This window comes from Microcaecilia unicolor, chromosome 3 (assembly GCF_901765095.1).
Source record: "Microcaecilia unicolor chromosome 3, aMicUni1.1, whole genome shotgun sequence".
NCBI classification, from domain to species: domain Eukaryota; kingdom Metazoa; phylum Chordata; class Amphibia; order Gymnophiona; family Siphonopidae; genus Microcaecilia; species Microcaecilia unicolor.
This window is the reverse complement of record NC_044033.1, coordinates 355,827,616-355,844,995: the sequence shown is the minus strand read 5'-3', so window position 1 is coordinate 355,844,995 and position 17,380 is coordinate 355,827,616. Positions and strand designations below refer to the sequence as shown.

At 44.9% G+C, this 17,380-nt stretch overlaps 1 protein-coding gene across 2 annotated transcripts in view; it reads right to left on the bottom strand.

Annotated features, from left to right (window-relative positions):
- Positions 1–17,172, bottom strand: part of LOC115465115 (tumor necrosis factor alpha-induced protein 3-like) — a 40,754-nt gene extending 23,582 nt beyond the window's left edge. The window contains exons 1-2 of one of the 2 annotated variants that reach the window (XM_030195519.1): positions 16,917–17,172; positions 2,521–2,822 (exon numbers count right to left, since the gene is read on the bottom strand). In XM_030195519.1, coding sequence (XP_030051379.1) covers positions 2,521–2,822; positions 16,917–17,032 — 418 coding nt within the window. In that variant the 5' untranslated portion in view covers positions 17,033–17,172. The remainder of the gene's footprint in view (positions 1–2,520; positions 2,823–16,916) is intronic. The other variant, XM_030195520.1, reaches the window with a different exon arrangement.
- Positions 17,173–17,380: the final 208 nt, after the last annotated feature.

Below are 17,380 nucleotides of genomic sequence, written 5' to 3'. Positions count from 1 at the left end.
GCACTGGCTCTTTAAGGTACAGAAGCTCCTTTTTGAGCAACTGTATAGTCACAGGCTGCCTGATGCTTCCCACGCTTCAGGAAGGAAGGAGGCTCATGTAGAGGTAAACCAGACCCTGCTTTGTGTAGTACTCATATTGTGGGCACAGTAGCATCTCTGTTTTCCTCTCCTGTGCCACATCCTCTGAGTCCTTCCAGCCTCCGGCGGGATTTTCAGTATTTCTCCAACTCTCCTTCTGGCTATATGAGCCTTCTCCAAGTTAACACTGCCGGCTCTACAGAGACCAATAGTCCAAACAACATTCTGTTCATACACGTGGAACACTATCTTAGTGAATTCCCAAATTTAATTCTTAAGAGTTTGTTTTTTTTATACAAGTTATGCTGATTTTAATAGTAGATTGAAATGTCAGCTGCTTTCTACACACTGTATGATCAAGGCAGAACGGAATCTTTTGTGCCAGACTCTTAATAGTCAGGGTCCCCTTTGTGATTCTATCACTAGTATCACAGAATTAAATAAAAAGAGAGGTCCATCTTCTTGAATGTCTAATGCCGCTCATTACTCCTCCCATTTCTACTTCCCCAGTCCACCTTTGTGTTCACTATTTGTGAACTTAGAGAAAAAGTGATATCCTATAAGCAGGAAAACCTCCTTAGAATGTAGAACAGGATGAACGAGGCAGGCAAACAGGGAGAATTAACACAACTGAAATGTTTTCATTAAAAAAAACAAACCATAATTTTGTGCATATTAAGCAAGCAGTGCACAAACTTACAAAAATGTGGAGCAAAACTCTGAAAACCGTGGCACAGAATTTTCTAACCCTTGCCACCAAGTCTAACAATAAGCAGCCGTGGGAAACGGCAATCAGAAGCTTGCTAAATTTCATCAGTTCATTTTCCTACCCTACTCCTTCAGAATATTTGAAAGATATCATATTAAAAATATAGCATCTTGTTTAAATAATCACTCTCAGCAGCTGCCCCGATTAAATGAGTTGCCAGCGCTGCCACTCTGGCTGCTTTACAACTAAGGAGGCTGAGAACGCTTCCCCTGGGCTTTTTCCATAGTAACGGCCTTCCTTGGCCTGCCCTTCCCAAAATGAAACAAAAATAAATCATTCATTCACTTAATAAGCCAAATCTCTACCACAGCAAAATTATTACTAGCACACCTGCAAGCCCACACACGAGATCGGACAGAGCATGCTGTTACAGCTCAAGGGACTATGAGGGTTTAAACACTCCAAGCGCTGCACCCTGCAGAATTCCCCCTGTAAAATCTAGAACAAAGATAAGACTTTCTTTTACCCTCTACTTTCAGTTAGATATTGAAAATCATCATTATAAAATTCCCTAAGTATCACTTGGAATTCCCCAGCAATATCTATTTGACTTGCAATTGGGCAATAGCTATTGTGTTTTCTGTCTGACATGCAGACATTTGAACCATGAAGTGCACACACTGGACTTTCCAAGTGGGCGTGGCTAGGCTGTGCTGGGATTCATTGCACAAGTGAAATCGCTGCAACCAATAGAAGCTGGAATTTTTCTTCTTCTTTACATGAAGTTTCAATATTTAAACCACCTACTGTCTTCCCCATTTGCTAAACTCTCATATCCTCAAATGCATATGTGGTGAATCACCCCAAAAAAAACCAACATTTCCACAGGGTCACATAATCACACACATGTGCTGATGCATTCATACTAATACAATCCTAGAAGCCAGACTGGGTGTGTTTTTAGAGCAGAGCTAGGAGGTATTTTTACCGGCACGACAAGAAAAAAAAGCTTTTTCCATTACAAGCACATTCGTTCTTGACTGCTCCTAAAGTGGATTCTACTTTCAGAGGGAGGCTTATTTATGATAAATGATTATACGATTATACTTCTTTTAAAATGTACATATATGTCCAAATGCAAGGCTCTTCTGCAAACTAGTTATGAATTTGCCTATCATAAATTATAATAATATTAGGCACATTTTCATTTTGGATAAATGTTACCTGTACTATACTATTATCCTATCCCTTCTACTATGTTACTATGTATGTTACTATGTTTCCATGCGGAAATATCCAGAAACACTGGAGCCACACAGGACTGTAGGGTCAAATTGCCATGATGGGGAGAGGTCTTTGGAAAACAAGATTGGATCTAACATTATGAATAAAGAAAACAGAACCCTCTAGACTAGGAATTCAGTTCTAGGGCTGCGAGTCAGACAGACAAACCAGTTTCTAAACATCTAAGTCCAAATCACCCATCTAAAAACACACATGCTGCATTTTCCAAAAGAATTGGTCTGTTATTCCATCCCACTCCAAATCAGCAGAGCTGGTCAATATCCTTCCATAAAGGTAAGGAGAGCTCAGATATTACCAGGCATTACAAGAGCAGACAGCCCCCCCCCCTCTATTTAAATTCTTTACTCTCAAAGTCCATTTACCAATAAACAGCAACACATTAAAGGAACAATCTAACCACATTCATTTAGAGATATACAGAAACTCACCATTAGTCTTTAGTGGCACAAGTTTCCTGACTTCTCTGCACCAGTTCAGTTTCCTGCGGCACTCCAGTGAGGTCTGTATACTTCTGTCTATCAGGGCTTTCTGAAGTAGCTCCCGAAAAGCTGGGCAGAACTGACAAGTCCTGAACATTTCCACTGTGTATCTGTGCATGGTTTTAAAGTGATGTATAGTCCCACTGTTGGGTCTGGTAATGTCTTCGGGCATTCTTTCCCTGATCTTCACAGCCTTCAGCATATTGCTCATGTACAAAGCCTGAGGGAGGATTTGCTGGGTGGCCATCTTGCTGGAAAACAGCAGAGGAATAACAGTCATTGCCTTGAGTTGTATGTTAACGTGCAGTGCTGCCAGTCTTATATAAAACTCCTACCAGAAATCCCCTGCCACTGCTTCTGTTCAGAATCAGGACAGCTAATCCGAGTTTCCTATGCATCACTTATACACTCCATCAAGAAGTCAAACTGAGTCATAGCAGAGCAATATAGTTACATCACTTTTAAAGATCAGTAAATGCAAATTTCAGGAGAAAGAGAAAAAAAAACCCATTTTGACACAGTCCCAGTGTCAGTTCTTTGTTATTTAAAGCAGACCATTTACTTTTTTCTCATTAACTTGGCAGAAGTCTAAATGTGTCTTCCTGTCAAAGGAAGATGTTGATAACCCCTCTGGTTAGAGAAACTAAGTGGGGTAACTTCTGAACATTTTTAGATGTGTTGATAAATATAACCAAATGAGTTTCCGACACCAAATTCTTCTGATGTTTGCAAAAACAGCTGTGGTCCAGTAGAGGCGCGAGAACAGCAGGATTCATTCTGGGATACCACAAGGAGCCACTGAGCCATTTCCCACAAACCAGAGCTAATGACAGGGATCTGGACACAAAGAGCTGGAAGCTGAGAGGCGCCAAGAGGTTGACCCAGTGCTATGAACCACAGGGATAGAGTGCCAGTGGCAAATAGACTAAGCAGGGACTCAGAGTGCATTTACAAGAGACCAAACAGAGACCTCTGGCATCTAGCATTCCAACACCCAAGGGAAAAATGCAAAATACACAAAAACAAGCCATTGGTATGTATGGGGGGGGGGGGGGGGGGGGGGGGGAGGCAGCATTCTTAGTATACTGGCCACACAGACATTCCAGCACATTAGTGGGATACCTTAGGTGATGTTGCAGTGGACTTCACACATAAAAAGGTCCCAGGTACACATCTCACCGTTAACTCCTTATACTGTATGGGGAGCCCTCCAAAAACTACCAAAACCAACTGTACACCACTATAATAGCCCTTATGTTTGCAGGTGTCACCTATATGTAGGTACAGTAGGTTTTTGTTTTGGGGGGGGGGGGGGTTGGAGGGCTCATACTTTCCACCACAAATGTATCAGTTAAATTGGGAGATGGGCCTGGGTCCCCTTCTCTACAGTCCACTGTGCCAACCACTAGGCTACTCCAGGGATCTGCTTGTTGCTCTAATAGGACTGGCCATCAGATCTGAAGCTGTCATAGAGGCTGGTATGTACTGTTTCTTTCACATATTTGGGGTGGGGTGGGGGGGGGGATGGAATCAGTGACCACTGGAGGAGCAAGCGGAGGGATCATGATTTAATCCCTCCAGTGGTCATCTCATCACTTAGGGCACCTTTTGTGACTTCGTTGTGATTGAAACAGGTCTAGACCAAAATGTCTAATTTTTAGCCCTGGATGTTTTTGCGTTTCATTATGGTAGAAACACATCCAAGTTTTGGAAGCGCCCAAATACTATCCCCAACACGCCCCCTTGTGATCTGGACGCACTGTAGAGAAAAACATCTCAAATCCAAGTTTCAAAGATTGCAATTTGGACACTTTTTCACTTAAAAATGTCCAAATGCCACTTCATGCAGTTTTGAGATGTTTTCCTTTTTTGAAAATGAGCCCCATAACTTTGTCAAATGATTTTAATTTTACAAATGTGTGCATATTTGGCTTAAGAAATACGTTTCCTTCCTCACCATCTTCTTTAATTCAGCAAAACATATTTGGACTATCTGGGAAATTGAAGACGGAGGAGCAGAAGGGGGAAATGGTGGGGGAAGAGAGAAGTAGAGATGGGGAGAAAGAAGTGATTGAGAATGACTGAGCAGCAGAAGCATTCAGAAGACAAGAAGGTGGAGAGGAGGAATGAACCTGAACAGCTGTTAAAAAAGAGATATGATGAGTGAAAGAGGATACAGATACTGGCATGGATAGGCTGAAAAGGTGCAGAGTGGGTGAAAAAGACTTAAGGATCTGAAAGGAGGGAAGGTACACCCTTTCACTTTCCATTTCTACCTGTGCGGCAGAGTGAAGAGAAAGAGACGGGTTTGAAAATCCATTTCACTTGTCCACTCCTTTCCTTGCCCCTGACCTGAACACATTTCTGACCCCTGATGAACAAACATAAGAACAAAATGCACTGAACCAGCAAATGCGATAAACCAGGATAGTAGCTGTATTAAACAGCAAAAACGGTGTGCAAACTAATTTACTGAAGACACAAACAGAAGACGTGGCTGCAGAGCAATTTTAAGCAAGATGCTCTCACTGAAAGTTTATCTGCATGTTCTGAGTGACCCATGTAATTAGTACAGTTCGGCTTTGGAGCATTTTATTGCATGAAGATTGTTTGAACTACAGGACTCAGGAGACCTGCAATTTTACTGTACCCCCCAAAGAAGGCAGAGGCTGAAACACAGCTGCATCTGGTGTCCGTGTCTTTAAAAAATTAGTTTGCTCACCAAATTGCCACCGTTGTGACTACCTCGATGAACTGAAGTCCCAGTACTAGTGGTGATAAAGAGTAACCAGTCGGATATGTTACCTGTTCTGCTGGGGTCTTAGGCAATCACTAGCATCTCTGAATCATTAGAATGAAGACGCTTAGGAATACCAAATGATGATTCTGCATTTCGAATACTACAGTCCTCTCCCGCTGAAGGCTACAATAACAAGACATTCCTGACCTGTTGCATCCAACACAAGTGAAAGGGTCTAGCTTACCCGGATATTCAGATGTCAACTCTGTTAATGCAGAGTAGGACAAACGTATGGGTCTATTATTACGTAGCTGCTGTTCTGTGTTTCCCCTTCACCCAGAAAGCAATTTATTTTCCATTGCGGAGCAAGTTCTGTTGTTTGTGACTTACTACTGAGTGGGTGTCAACACGAGCACACAGAACAAAAAGGTCACACAACAAGAAGCCTTCCACTCATTTACTCCAGGCTACTCATTCTGAAAGCTAATGCCAGGGCTCAAGGATGATTATTAAATACCCTGGCAACATCTATCCCAGCGAGCAGCCCTTCATTATACAATTTCTGAACTGTCAGCATTACTAGATACTATTTTTTATACAATTGAAATAAATTTCTAGGGCATAATTACATAGTAACATAGTAGATGACGGCAGATAAAGACCTATACGGTCCATCTAGTCTGCCCAACAAGATAAACTCATTATATGTGATACTTTATAGCGAAAAAAAAAAAATAATTAATTAGTGTACATGTTTGGTCTTTTCTGAGTTAGCTCTGAACACTGAACTGACCTAAAGCTATTAGTCAAACATGACTATAATGAAAAAAAAAATCAATATTTTCCTGTCTAGTAGTGTTTATCTGGGGTAATCACCAAATATTGACCCAAACTACCTTCTGAATTCCCAGTGTTATTCATGGTGTTGCTCAGACTTATAATGTATGAAACACTTCTTTAATTTCTATTTACAAAAGCAACCAGAATTCAGCTCTCCTGCCTCCAAATTTACACCACACAAAATACAGGATACTAGCCCTGCTACCAAAAAAAGTTACAAGTTTATGGGGGCAATTCTCTACAGAGGCACCTGAATGTAGGTGAAACCTAGAAGCGTACTTCCTGCCAGATTCTATATATGGCGCCTAGAAAAACTGTGCGGCAAACATTTCTGCCTAAGTGTAGTTTATAAGCAGTGCCTAGATTTAGGCTTGGTATATAGAATATGCTTAGTTGATGGCCCAGCAATTAAAGTATGTGCCTCCATTTATACCAACGAAAACATGGTGTAAATCTCAGCGTGTAGATTTAGGTGAAGAGGGCCATATTCTATAACTTCATGTGTAAATTTTGAAACGCCCATTTCCCCACCCATAACCACGCCCCTTTTTGCCTGCATGAATTAAAATTTAGGTGCAGTGAATTACAGAATGCAATTTGGGAGTTGTGCGCGTAAATTCTAATTATTGCCAATTAGCGTTCATTATTGCTTATTAAGTACTGTTAACAACACCAATGGGCAGATGATCAAAGCCCCGCGCTGTTCCAAACAGCGCTCTAAAAATAGCGCTGGAACAGCGCGGGGCTTTACTGCATGGATGATCAGAGATAATGCATGCAAAATTTAAGCAGCGCAATTATCTCTGATCATGGGGTAGAAGTGCGGGCGAATTGTGCCGAGCATGCGCTCCTTAACAATCCTCCCGCACTTGTTTGACAGGTCTGGGCTGTCAAAAGCCCAAACCTGTCAAACACAGGGGCTGGAGGTCCATGGGACCACCAGGCCCTGACTACCCCTGCCCCGAGAGGGCAAAATGGGGGCTGGAGGTCCCCCCGACCATCCCCCCCCCCAGGTTCAGGGAGGGCTGGAGATCTAGTGGGTCTCCAGCCCCCCCAAACCCCCCTGAAATTGGTCCCTAGTGGTCAAGTGGCCGCTGCCCCCCCCAGCGACAGGGGGGCTGGCTGTCCGCTGGACCGCCAGCCCCCCTTCCAACCCCCAGCATTCGCAAAGGCCCACTCCGCCATCCAATCTGACGCCCACCCTCCCTCTCTGCCTGCCCACCCGCCCCCTAACTTTGTTGGAGGAGGGACGCAGCCTGCCTCCCTCCTCTTCCTTCGACGCCGCAAAATGGCGGCGCCCAGCCCTGCCCAGTGCATCCTGGGATGTGCTGGGCGGGGATACACACCATATAAGGGAGTTTTGCGGCGTTGAAGGAAGAGGAGGGAGGCAGGCTGCGTCCCTCCTCCAACCAAGGTAGGGGGGCGGGCACCGGGAAGGCAGAGAGGGAGGGTGGGCGTTGGATCGAATGGCAGAGTGGACCCTTGCCAATGCTGGGGGTTAGGTTGGGGGGGGCAGTGGCAGCCACTGGACCACCAGGGACCATTTTGGGGGGGTGGGGGTTGGGGGGGCTGGAGACCCACCGGATCTCCAGCCCTCCCTGAACCTGGGGGGGGGGGGGTGGGATCGTCGGGAGGGACCCACCGGACCTCCAGTCCCCTGTCGCTGGGGGTGGGGTGGGGTTGCGTCGTTGGGGGTAATAGGGGTCTGCCAGCATGCAAATGCATGCTGGACAGGGCTCACCATTCCTCCCCAATGATCTGCAAACCCTAATGCCAGCTCCGAGCTGGCGTAGGGTTTGTCGCGGCCAGCGACTCTACCTTTGGCGCGCTGGTCGCTGATCATTGGGGATGAATGCGTTAAGCCCCATTTAGCATGCATTTGCATGCTACTTGTGGTAAGAGCCCTCGAGCGCGTTGTTTCACGCGCTCGAGGGCTCTGATTATGCGGGGTTAGCAAACGCTGACGCTAGTATGGCGCTAACAGCCTCTAGCGCCGGCGTTTGCTTTTGATCATGAGGGTACAATTGGCTTGTACAGAATATGCATGGATCTCTAGGCATGCTATACAGAATCCGGGGGGTTAGCGCCTATCCTGTTATAGAACAGTAGGGCAAAGCCACAACTTAGGTACGACAGCTTACACCACGTCAATGGCAGGCATAAGTAGGCACGCCTAACTGCATACATCTACTATTCTATAAGGTGTGCACATTGCTAGCTGAAATGCCCACAACACACCCCTGCTACAGCCTATGGGTTGTTATGCGCCATGACCAGTGTACCAATTTTACAAAATAGCGCCTAGCACATTATTTACTGTTTAGGAAAAATTTGAAAACCTTCCTTTTTTCACAAAGCGGGCCTCAGTAATTTATGTGTATATATGGAATGCATGTTTTGATGATTCTTCTGGTAATTTTATTTGGTTATTGTAATTCCCAGATGCTTGGTTCTGGTTTCTTTTATTATAACCCGCCCTAAACTACACAGTGGAGGCGGTCTATAAGATATGATGTAACATAACACATATGCGCATAAATGCCAATTTGTGATATCATTCATGCATATAACCACACCTATTCTATAAATGAGTGCATGCAATTGGTACCTATTTTTAATGCTCTTTACAGAATTGCCCTTCACATGTTTTTGTCAGGTGTTGAAATATACCAGCCCAAAGGTACAAGAAGTGCATTTCTTTGCACCATCAAGATATGGATATATAACATTGCTAGACCACCACACCCTAACGTTACCTTATAGACAGACCACTTACTAGTCATCAGATTTACATTAAGCTCTGCACGCACTTCATACATATATGTATTTTTTTTCCCTGAACCAGTAAACAGTGCTGCACTCCTGCACCAGGCACACTTTTGTTTAATTTGACTGCCAGAGATAGGCACGTTTTTAGGTTCTTATTTTATATGGTTTATGCGGTTAATCAACTCGCTTGTACCTAAATCTGCATTACCCAATCTACAGAGGCCTCAAGTATAAAACCACCTACGCTTCCACCTTTTCCTACATTAGCGCACAACTGTGGAATGGTCTACCTAAATTTGTGAAAATCACCCCTGATCATCCGATCTTTAAAAAATACCTTAAGACCTTCTTATTCGGGAAAGCTTACGCTCCTGACCCGCCCCGCACCGCTGTCTATTGAATTCCAATTCTCTTTCCACATTTCCCCACCTCTGCTATTACTTACTAGCCTCTTTCACTACAATGCCATTGACTGTTTGTTGTAGACTTGATGTATGCTTTCTGTAAATTCCTGTAAGCCACATTGGGCCTGCCCTTGGGTGGGAATATGTGGGATATAAACGCTATAAATAAATAAATGCAGGTTTTAAGGCATTTTTAGAAAGCGTATTCCTTTATTCAGATATGTAACTTCTTAATACATGGCTTTTTAGATTATGTCTTTAACTAGTAGTTTGATACCATACACGTGTACCCTCTTTTTATATATACATTATCTTATATATTTTTTTTATATATATATCTATATTTCTATAAGTGATTGTACATATGTTTTTCCTCACTCACATTACCTTTTTAATCTTTTTAACATCTAACATTTTACATTATTTATTGTTTTAATTATATATCAATATTGATCTTTATATATATATACAGAAATATAGGACAGAAACAAGGCGTGGGAACAGAGTAAGGCTCCTCAAAACAGGCCAGAGACACTGTATATGAATCAAAAGCTTTATTGGAGGATGACTCAACAAGGTACTGTGTTTCGGCACAAACAGTATGTCTTCCTCAGGAATCTCGTTTGTTTGTGAAAAGAACAAACAGATCCTCTCTGTATGTTAATTTGAAAAGTGGTTGTCTTTAAAAAGATCTTTGTAGTTGTGAGTGTCTGTCGCTTCTAAACATCATACTACAGAACTGTACCAGATTCAACTGGTAGCTAAGTACTCATTGCCAACGGATAGAGACTTTGGGGTTGCGGATGGAGACTTTGGGGTTGCATGCCCTCATGTCTACTGCCCTGGCAACAGCTGCAGGAGAAAGGAGACACGCTGACAGCTTGGGTATCACGTACAGTATAACTAAGTGCAGTGTTTTTTTAACAATAACATAGAGTTGACCTGAATTTAAGGCTGAAAACAAACTACCAAATTCTAGGTCAACCATCCCCCTCAGCCACTGTCATCATAACCTTCCTGAAGAGTATGAGAACAACCAGTTCTACTCTGGCCTGCCCTTGCCCCGTGGACACTGATCTGTTCTTTCGATCTGATGATTTTCTCTTTAATTTACCAGTAATAAGTTAGAGAGGGCAGAAATTGCTTCCTATGCAAGTCTTTACTAAACCTCATGGTACAGCTGAAAAGAGATAGCAAGTATGGCCATAAAACAGTGATTATGCAAACTGTACATATCAAATCTTTTTGCACTCTGTACAACAGCAAATGTTTTGGTGCAGTATGAGGTTGTAACGTAGCTTATTTGGGGTGCTCTAAATCTCAATTTAAAAGAATTTAACTGTCCAGAATACTGCGGTATGTTTGATATGTGGTTTAACCAAATATGACCATACATCGCCTTATTATATTAAACATCATTGGTTGCTTTTGAGGCTAGAATCCTGTTTAAATTGGCTTGTTCACAGTACAAAACTTTACATGGCCTAGGCATGTAATTACCTATACCTCCACTTTCAGTTTACAGCCTCTATTACATATGGGAGGACTATTTGTAATTATGTGTTTTCTTTTCCTTCACCCAAGGATAAGAAGAGACTAATGCCTACGTTTACTAAAGGTGCGCTATGGGCACGTTAGCGTTTTTAGCAGGTGTAAAATGCTAATACGCCCATAGAAATGTATAGGCGCGGTAGTGTTTAACGCACCTTAAATTTAAAGGTGAGTTAGAAACGAGTGAAGGAGTAGCCTAGTGGTTAGTGCAGTGGACTTTGATCCTGGGGAACTGAGTTCGATTCCGAGTTTGATTCCTACTGCAGCTCCTTGTGACTCTGGGCAAGTCACTTAACCCTCCATTCCTTGTCACTTGCAGCAGATGAATCCAGGAACTAGTGGGTTAAGTCCACCTACCAGCAGGTGGAGATAGAGATAAACAAACTAAAGGCAGTGATGCCAGATGGCCAGCTCCTTCCTCAGTTAGTATGTCTCTATCTCAGCAGGTGGTGGACGGCTTTTCTCCAGCTCCTGGGCCCAAGGTCTCCGAGGGTGCTCCTTGGCTGGTGGCCAGTTTGAGCCGGGGGTGGTGAACTGGTGGTGTCCCCTTTGGCAGCATACTCAGTTGCTGGGTCCCTGCTGCACCTCAAATTCCCTCGGAACAGGCTTTTGCTGTTCCTTTCCTTCCCTGTTTGTTTCTGCCTCCTCACTAAAAAAAAAAAAAAAAAAGAGAACCATAGAATTTAAGCACAGGGAAGTGTGTTTTTGCTGAGAGCAGGTTTGCGTTACTGCTGTCCGAGTCCTGTTTTCTGTTGCCTGCTTGTCTAAGCCTGCTTCGAAGTGTAGTCGGAGAGTTTTTTTCTTTGGCTCAGGTGTCAGTTCCCGCGCTTTCCTGGTCCGGGGTAAGTCCTGCTGGGTTCCTGTTTGGGGGCGGGCAATGGCAGCGGATGGTGCGCTGATTTGGCGGGACTCGACAGAGCGGTGGCCCCCCCAAGAGCGTGCTTTCCCACCCGGAGCCTGGTGATTCTCGCACCATTTTGCAATTGGTTGCGGAGCCGGCTCCGGTAGCGGTTTTGGGAAAAGCTTCTTCTCCACTGGTAGGGAGTCGGGGTGGGGGGCGTCAGGCACTGTGGGCGGTGGTGCAGGTGCCATGGCTGCGACTTCCTCCGTTGTGGGGGAGGGGTTTTCACCAGAGTTTATTTTGCTATTCCATCAGGCGTTTTTGTTGAAAAGGCCCTTGCCCCCTCCCCTCACGCTGCTGCGACAGCTTTGGCCTTTGATCCTCTTAAGGAGTCTGGGGGTAACCAAGAGATTTTGGGTTTTTCCCCAGAGGATTTCTCCTCCCTTAAAAAGCCTACGTTTTTTTTTTGGGGGGGGGGGGGGGTCTGAGGACGGGTCCTGCATACAGTCGCCTGCAGCGTCCTCCATGGTGGCTCTCTAGGAGCAGATGGAGGTAGAGGACGTGGAGGACGGTGTCCTCACTGACCATCCGGAGGACTCTTCCACCGTGAGGATTTTCCATTAGGAGGAGTTGTCCTCCTTTATCTCTCCTGAATATAGAGGGCCCTGAGATTGCTGCTTCTCAGGCGGTCAACCCCAAGATGGCTAGTACCAGACGACCTTCTAAGGCCTTTCCGGTACATAAAGCTATTGAAGAGTTGATTTTGGCCCAGTGGGTGGATCCGGATAGGGGACTGAAACTAGCCAGGGCTATGGCCAGGCTGTATCCGGTTTCAGCGGACTGTTTAGAGCAGTTTGCTCTACCTAGGGTGGATGCCCTGGTTACGGCGGTCACTAAGAAGACTACTCTTCCAGTGGAAGGTGGTGTGGCAAGACAGATGGCTAGAGGCCTCTTTAAAACGTGCCTTTGAGGTGGCCGCTTTGACACTTCAAGCTTCTGTTTGTAGTTCTTATACAGCTAGAGCTTTGTTGGCTACATTCTGTCATGGATTCGATTTCGGAGTCTAATATGCCGGGAACTCCTCAGATGTCGCTGATGGATATTGGGCTGGCGTACTTGGCGGATGCCTTGTATGATTTGGTCCGTGCTTTGGCCAAACTCATGGCCTTGAATGTTTCCTCTCGGCGTCATCTGTGGCTCCGTCATTGGGCCGCAGATATGGCCTCTAGCAACGGCTCATTAAATTGCCTTTCTGAGGGAAATTGCTTTTTGGGGAAGACCTAGAAAACATTGTTAAAGATTTGGGGGATTCCAAATCTCAGCGTCTTCTGGAGGATAGACCCAAGTCTACTTCCAGGTAGGGAGCCTCGGGGTCACGTTTCAGAGAGACGCGATGGTATCACCGGGGGTGGTCCAACGCAGCCTTTCAGCATCCTCGTTTTGGGCAGCATTCTTCCTTTCACAACGGGGGCTCCTTTTCGGGCCTCCCAATGATGGGGCACAGGTCCACTCGGGAGGAGAGCAGATCGGTGGTCGGCTTTCTCTGTTTCTCCCAGAGTGGGCCAGAATTACTTTGGACCAGTGGGTCCTCGATGTGGTGCGAGAAGGTTACAAGCTAGATGTCTTCTCTCCCGTCACAGACTTTTTTCTGGAGTCCCGCTGTGTATCACGGAACAAGAGGACAGTGGTTCTGCAGTGTTTGCGAGACCTGCTAATGATAGGGACTATCGTGCCTGTTCCTCCTCTCAAAAAGTGGACAGGTCGGTACTCCATCTTCTTTGTGGTTCCAAAGAAGGGAGGGGGCTTTTCGGCCTATTCTCGATCTCAGAAAAGTAAACCATTTTTTGTGGGTTCGTCACTTCCACATGGAAACATTAAGGGCAGTTATTGCTGTTCAACCAGGCGAGTTTTGACGGCTCTCGATTTGAGGGAAGCTTACATACACATTCCCATTTGGCAGCCCCATCAGAGATTTCTCAGATTTGCGGTGCTGGGTCAGCACTTCCAGTTTCGGGCCCTTCATTTCGGAATGGCCACTGCTCCATGCATGTGGTGGCGGCGTTCCTGCTTTGGTACATCCCACTAGTTCCTGGATTCATCTGCTGCAAGTGACAAGGAAGGTAAAATTTTGTCTTACCTGATAATTTTCTTTCCTTTAACGCAGCAGATGAATCCAGAATCCCTCCCTAGTTCAGCCGACGTTTTTTTCATTTTCCGTGCAGTGTGGCTATTTTTTCCTTCCGGGTTCTCTTTTGCAGAGTTCAGACAGATATGGGAACACGGAAAGGATTCCGATTTCTGGATCAAGTTGCAGTTATTTCGAAGTTCTTATTTGGTTCTCTGTTTTTCATAGTGAGGATGGCTTCTGGTTGTTACTGGTTTCATATTTTTGGCCTTGGCAAATGCTTACGAATGACATACTAAATGAGGAAGGAGCTGGCCGTCTGGCATCACTGCCTTTAGTTTGTTTATCTCTATTGCCACCTGCTGGTAGACGGACTTAACCCACTAGCTCCTAGATTCATCTGCTGCGTTAAAGGAAAGAAAATTATCAGGTAAGACATAATTTTAATGTGCCCCTGGTACAAAAATAAGTACCTGAATATATGTAAAGCACTTTGAATGTAGTTGCAAAAACCTCAGAAAGGCGGTATAGCAAGTCCCATTTCCCTTCCCCCTTAGTAAACATACCGCTAAGGATGACAGAATTCACCTTAGCATTCCAAGCTGCTCAGTATTGGAAAGAGCTCGCTGCGATATTTTCTTCTTCTGATTCATATATGATGTTTAGAAGAAAGGTTAAGACTTCACTGTTTCAGACATTTTTTAAACATAAGATTTTATTTGATTCATTTTCTTTCCCTTCTTTATAATTATATCCCAGAGGTTTGTTCTGGTTTGTCTTGCTCTTGTTATCCGCTTTGAATTGCAAGGTATTAGCAGGATATAAGCTTGTATGATATGATGTAGTATCTATTGCCTCATTTCATTGCTTGTTTACTTATTTACTGGAATGTATTAACCGCCTTTACGAACAGATTCACCCAAGGCAGTGTGCTGCAGGTACAACTTAGCATAAAACAATTTTGTTAACAGTATAATAATAATAAATGACCAAATATAACCATATATACAATCAATGAGGTAAACTTGGAGATGGCAAACTGAATCCTAGTAATATAGGATTAACATGATACAGTATCAGAAATATAAACATTCAATAGCACTGTAATACAATCAGGGGCGTATCTGAAAGTCAGCGGTAGCGGGGGCCGAAGCCAGAGTGAGGGGGCACATTATAGCCCCCCGCCGCCGTCGCTATTTCCGACCCCCCCCCTGCCGCCGTGGGTACCTTTGCTGGTGGGGGACCCCAACCCCCACCAGCCGAGGTCCGCTTCCTCCTGCCGCTGCGAGGTTTTTTTAAGTTCATCGGGATTCGTCCTCCGTCACTCTGCTGCTGTTCAAAGAAGCTGCTAGCTGAATGCAGTTTCGGACTGAGTCTGACGTCGCTGCTGCACGTTGTACGTGCAGGACGTCAGACCCATGTACAACGTGCAGCAGCGACGTCAGAGTCAGTCCGAAACTGCATTCAGCTAGCAGCTTCTTTGAACAGCAGCAGAGTGACGGAGGACGAATCCCGATGAACTTAAAAAAACCTCGCAGCGGCAGGAGGAAGCGGACCTCGGCTGGTGGGGGTTGGGGTCCCCCGCCAGCAAAGGTACCCACGGCGGCAGTAGGGGGGTCCAGGGCGAAATCTGCGGGGGCCCAGGCCCCTGTGGCCCCACGCAGATACACCCCTGAATACAATCATTTAATGGAAATATGACAGATGTCAGCAGAATACAAATGATATCATAATAGGCAGCATGGAAGCGCATTCATATAACAGATATGATGCTCATAGTGTCAGAACAACACAAATGAAAATACCTTAGCAGGCATGCATTAGAACATTCAAACATCATACAGGATACAAGGCTCAAGCTTTTCATATAATACAATGAAACATCTTAATAGAGGAGGGACAAGTGCAGTTGAGATATATAGATAGGACAAGTGGTGTAGTACAACGTCATTGGGATAAATAGACAGGTAGCTAAATTGAAGGCAAATTATATGTGCAAACTGTTCTAAATTACAGACTGCACAGTAAACTAGTCCAGGGACAGACTGAGCAGATAGTCAGTTGCCACGTGTATTAAAGGCTTGGAACAAGAGCCAGGCTTTCACCTGCTTCCTGAAGCACAGGATAGTCTTGAGTGAGTCCCAGTGTGTGTGTGTTGGCTACTCCTGAGAAGGCTCACTGGTGGGTATCACATCGTGCAATTTCTTTGGATGAGGGTACAGAATCTATAGATAATGATGCTGCCTGAAAGGACCTCAGAGGGCCCAAACGTGTATTAAACTGCAAAATAAACAAATCCTTTACTTACTCCTGTGAATGCAGTAATGTCAGAAGTCAAGGTAACGTCGCCATAACACATGTGGCCTTTCCAAACAAATGGAGAGGAGGAGTAGCTTAGTGGTTAGAGCACCCACTTGTTGCTCCTTGTGCTCTTGGGCAAGTAATTTAACACTCCATTGCGGCATTGCCTCATGCATTAATTTAGATTACAAGTCTTCCAGGAACTGTGAAAATACCTAGCATAACTGAATGCAACTCACTTTGAGCTAGTACTGAAAAAGGTGTGCACTAAATTAGAAAGGGGTGTATATTTAGAAAGGGCTGGCTTTATTATACCAACACACCTTGCCAGTAGGCTTCCTTTGATTGGTTGGCCATTTTGCTACTGGGTCCGCAGTAAATGCTATAGCTGAGGTCTACTGGAGGTGGATACGCTCGCTCATAAATAAAAAGTAACAGCAGGCAAAGCAAGCTTAAAAAATAGGAAAGAATGCAACTATCATAGAACTATGTAAGCCACATTGAGCCTGCAAATAGGTGGGAAAATGTGGGATACAAATGTAATAAATAATAATAATAACAGCGCATGTCACTAGCTACCTGACCTTAAACTGTATGGAACAGTATCAACCTGCATAAGATACAGATATGAACACGCTAACATACACATATAGTAGATATGTCTTTAACGCGATCAGCTCTGCTATCTCACAGCAACATTAGGAACCCCTTTTGGCTACACCCCAGCCTGCAGCCTAGCAAACAAACACCTGCAGCAACTGCCTTGAACTCTACCTGTCTGCAAAATCAGCTTCGGGAAGAGGGTGGTCAAATTTCCTAAGTGCAATGCAGATTTCCACCCGACGTCCTTTTATTGCTGCAAAACCTCTCCGCCGGTTGTAATTCCCCATGCAAAGAGCTGCAGCTCTATGAAAGCGAGGATCGGAAGCCTGTTCTCCGTCAGCGCTTCACATTCCGGCACCCGATCGCTCGCAGGACTCCTGCTAAAGCCTGAGCAGTTCGCAATGAAGTCCCAGTTCCGAGCTTTCAGGTCTCCCTGTTGCTCTTGCGCTTGCGGGGGATTTCCATGGCTCGGGACTTTCCAGCCGATGATGACGCTGGCTACAGAGAAGGGGGGAGGAGCTTGGGCTACCGCTCTGCTCTTACGTACAGCGTGCGCCGGCTGTACTGTATAGATAGATACCTCCTCCTAGGGGAAACCCAGCAGTCGGGTCCTGCTGAGAGCTCAATGTGAGACA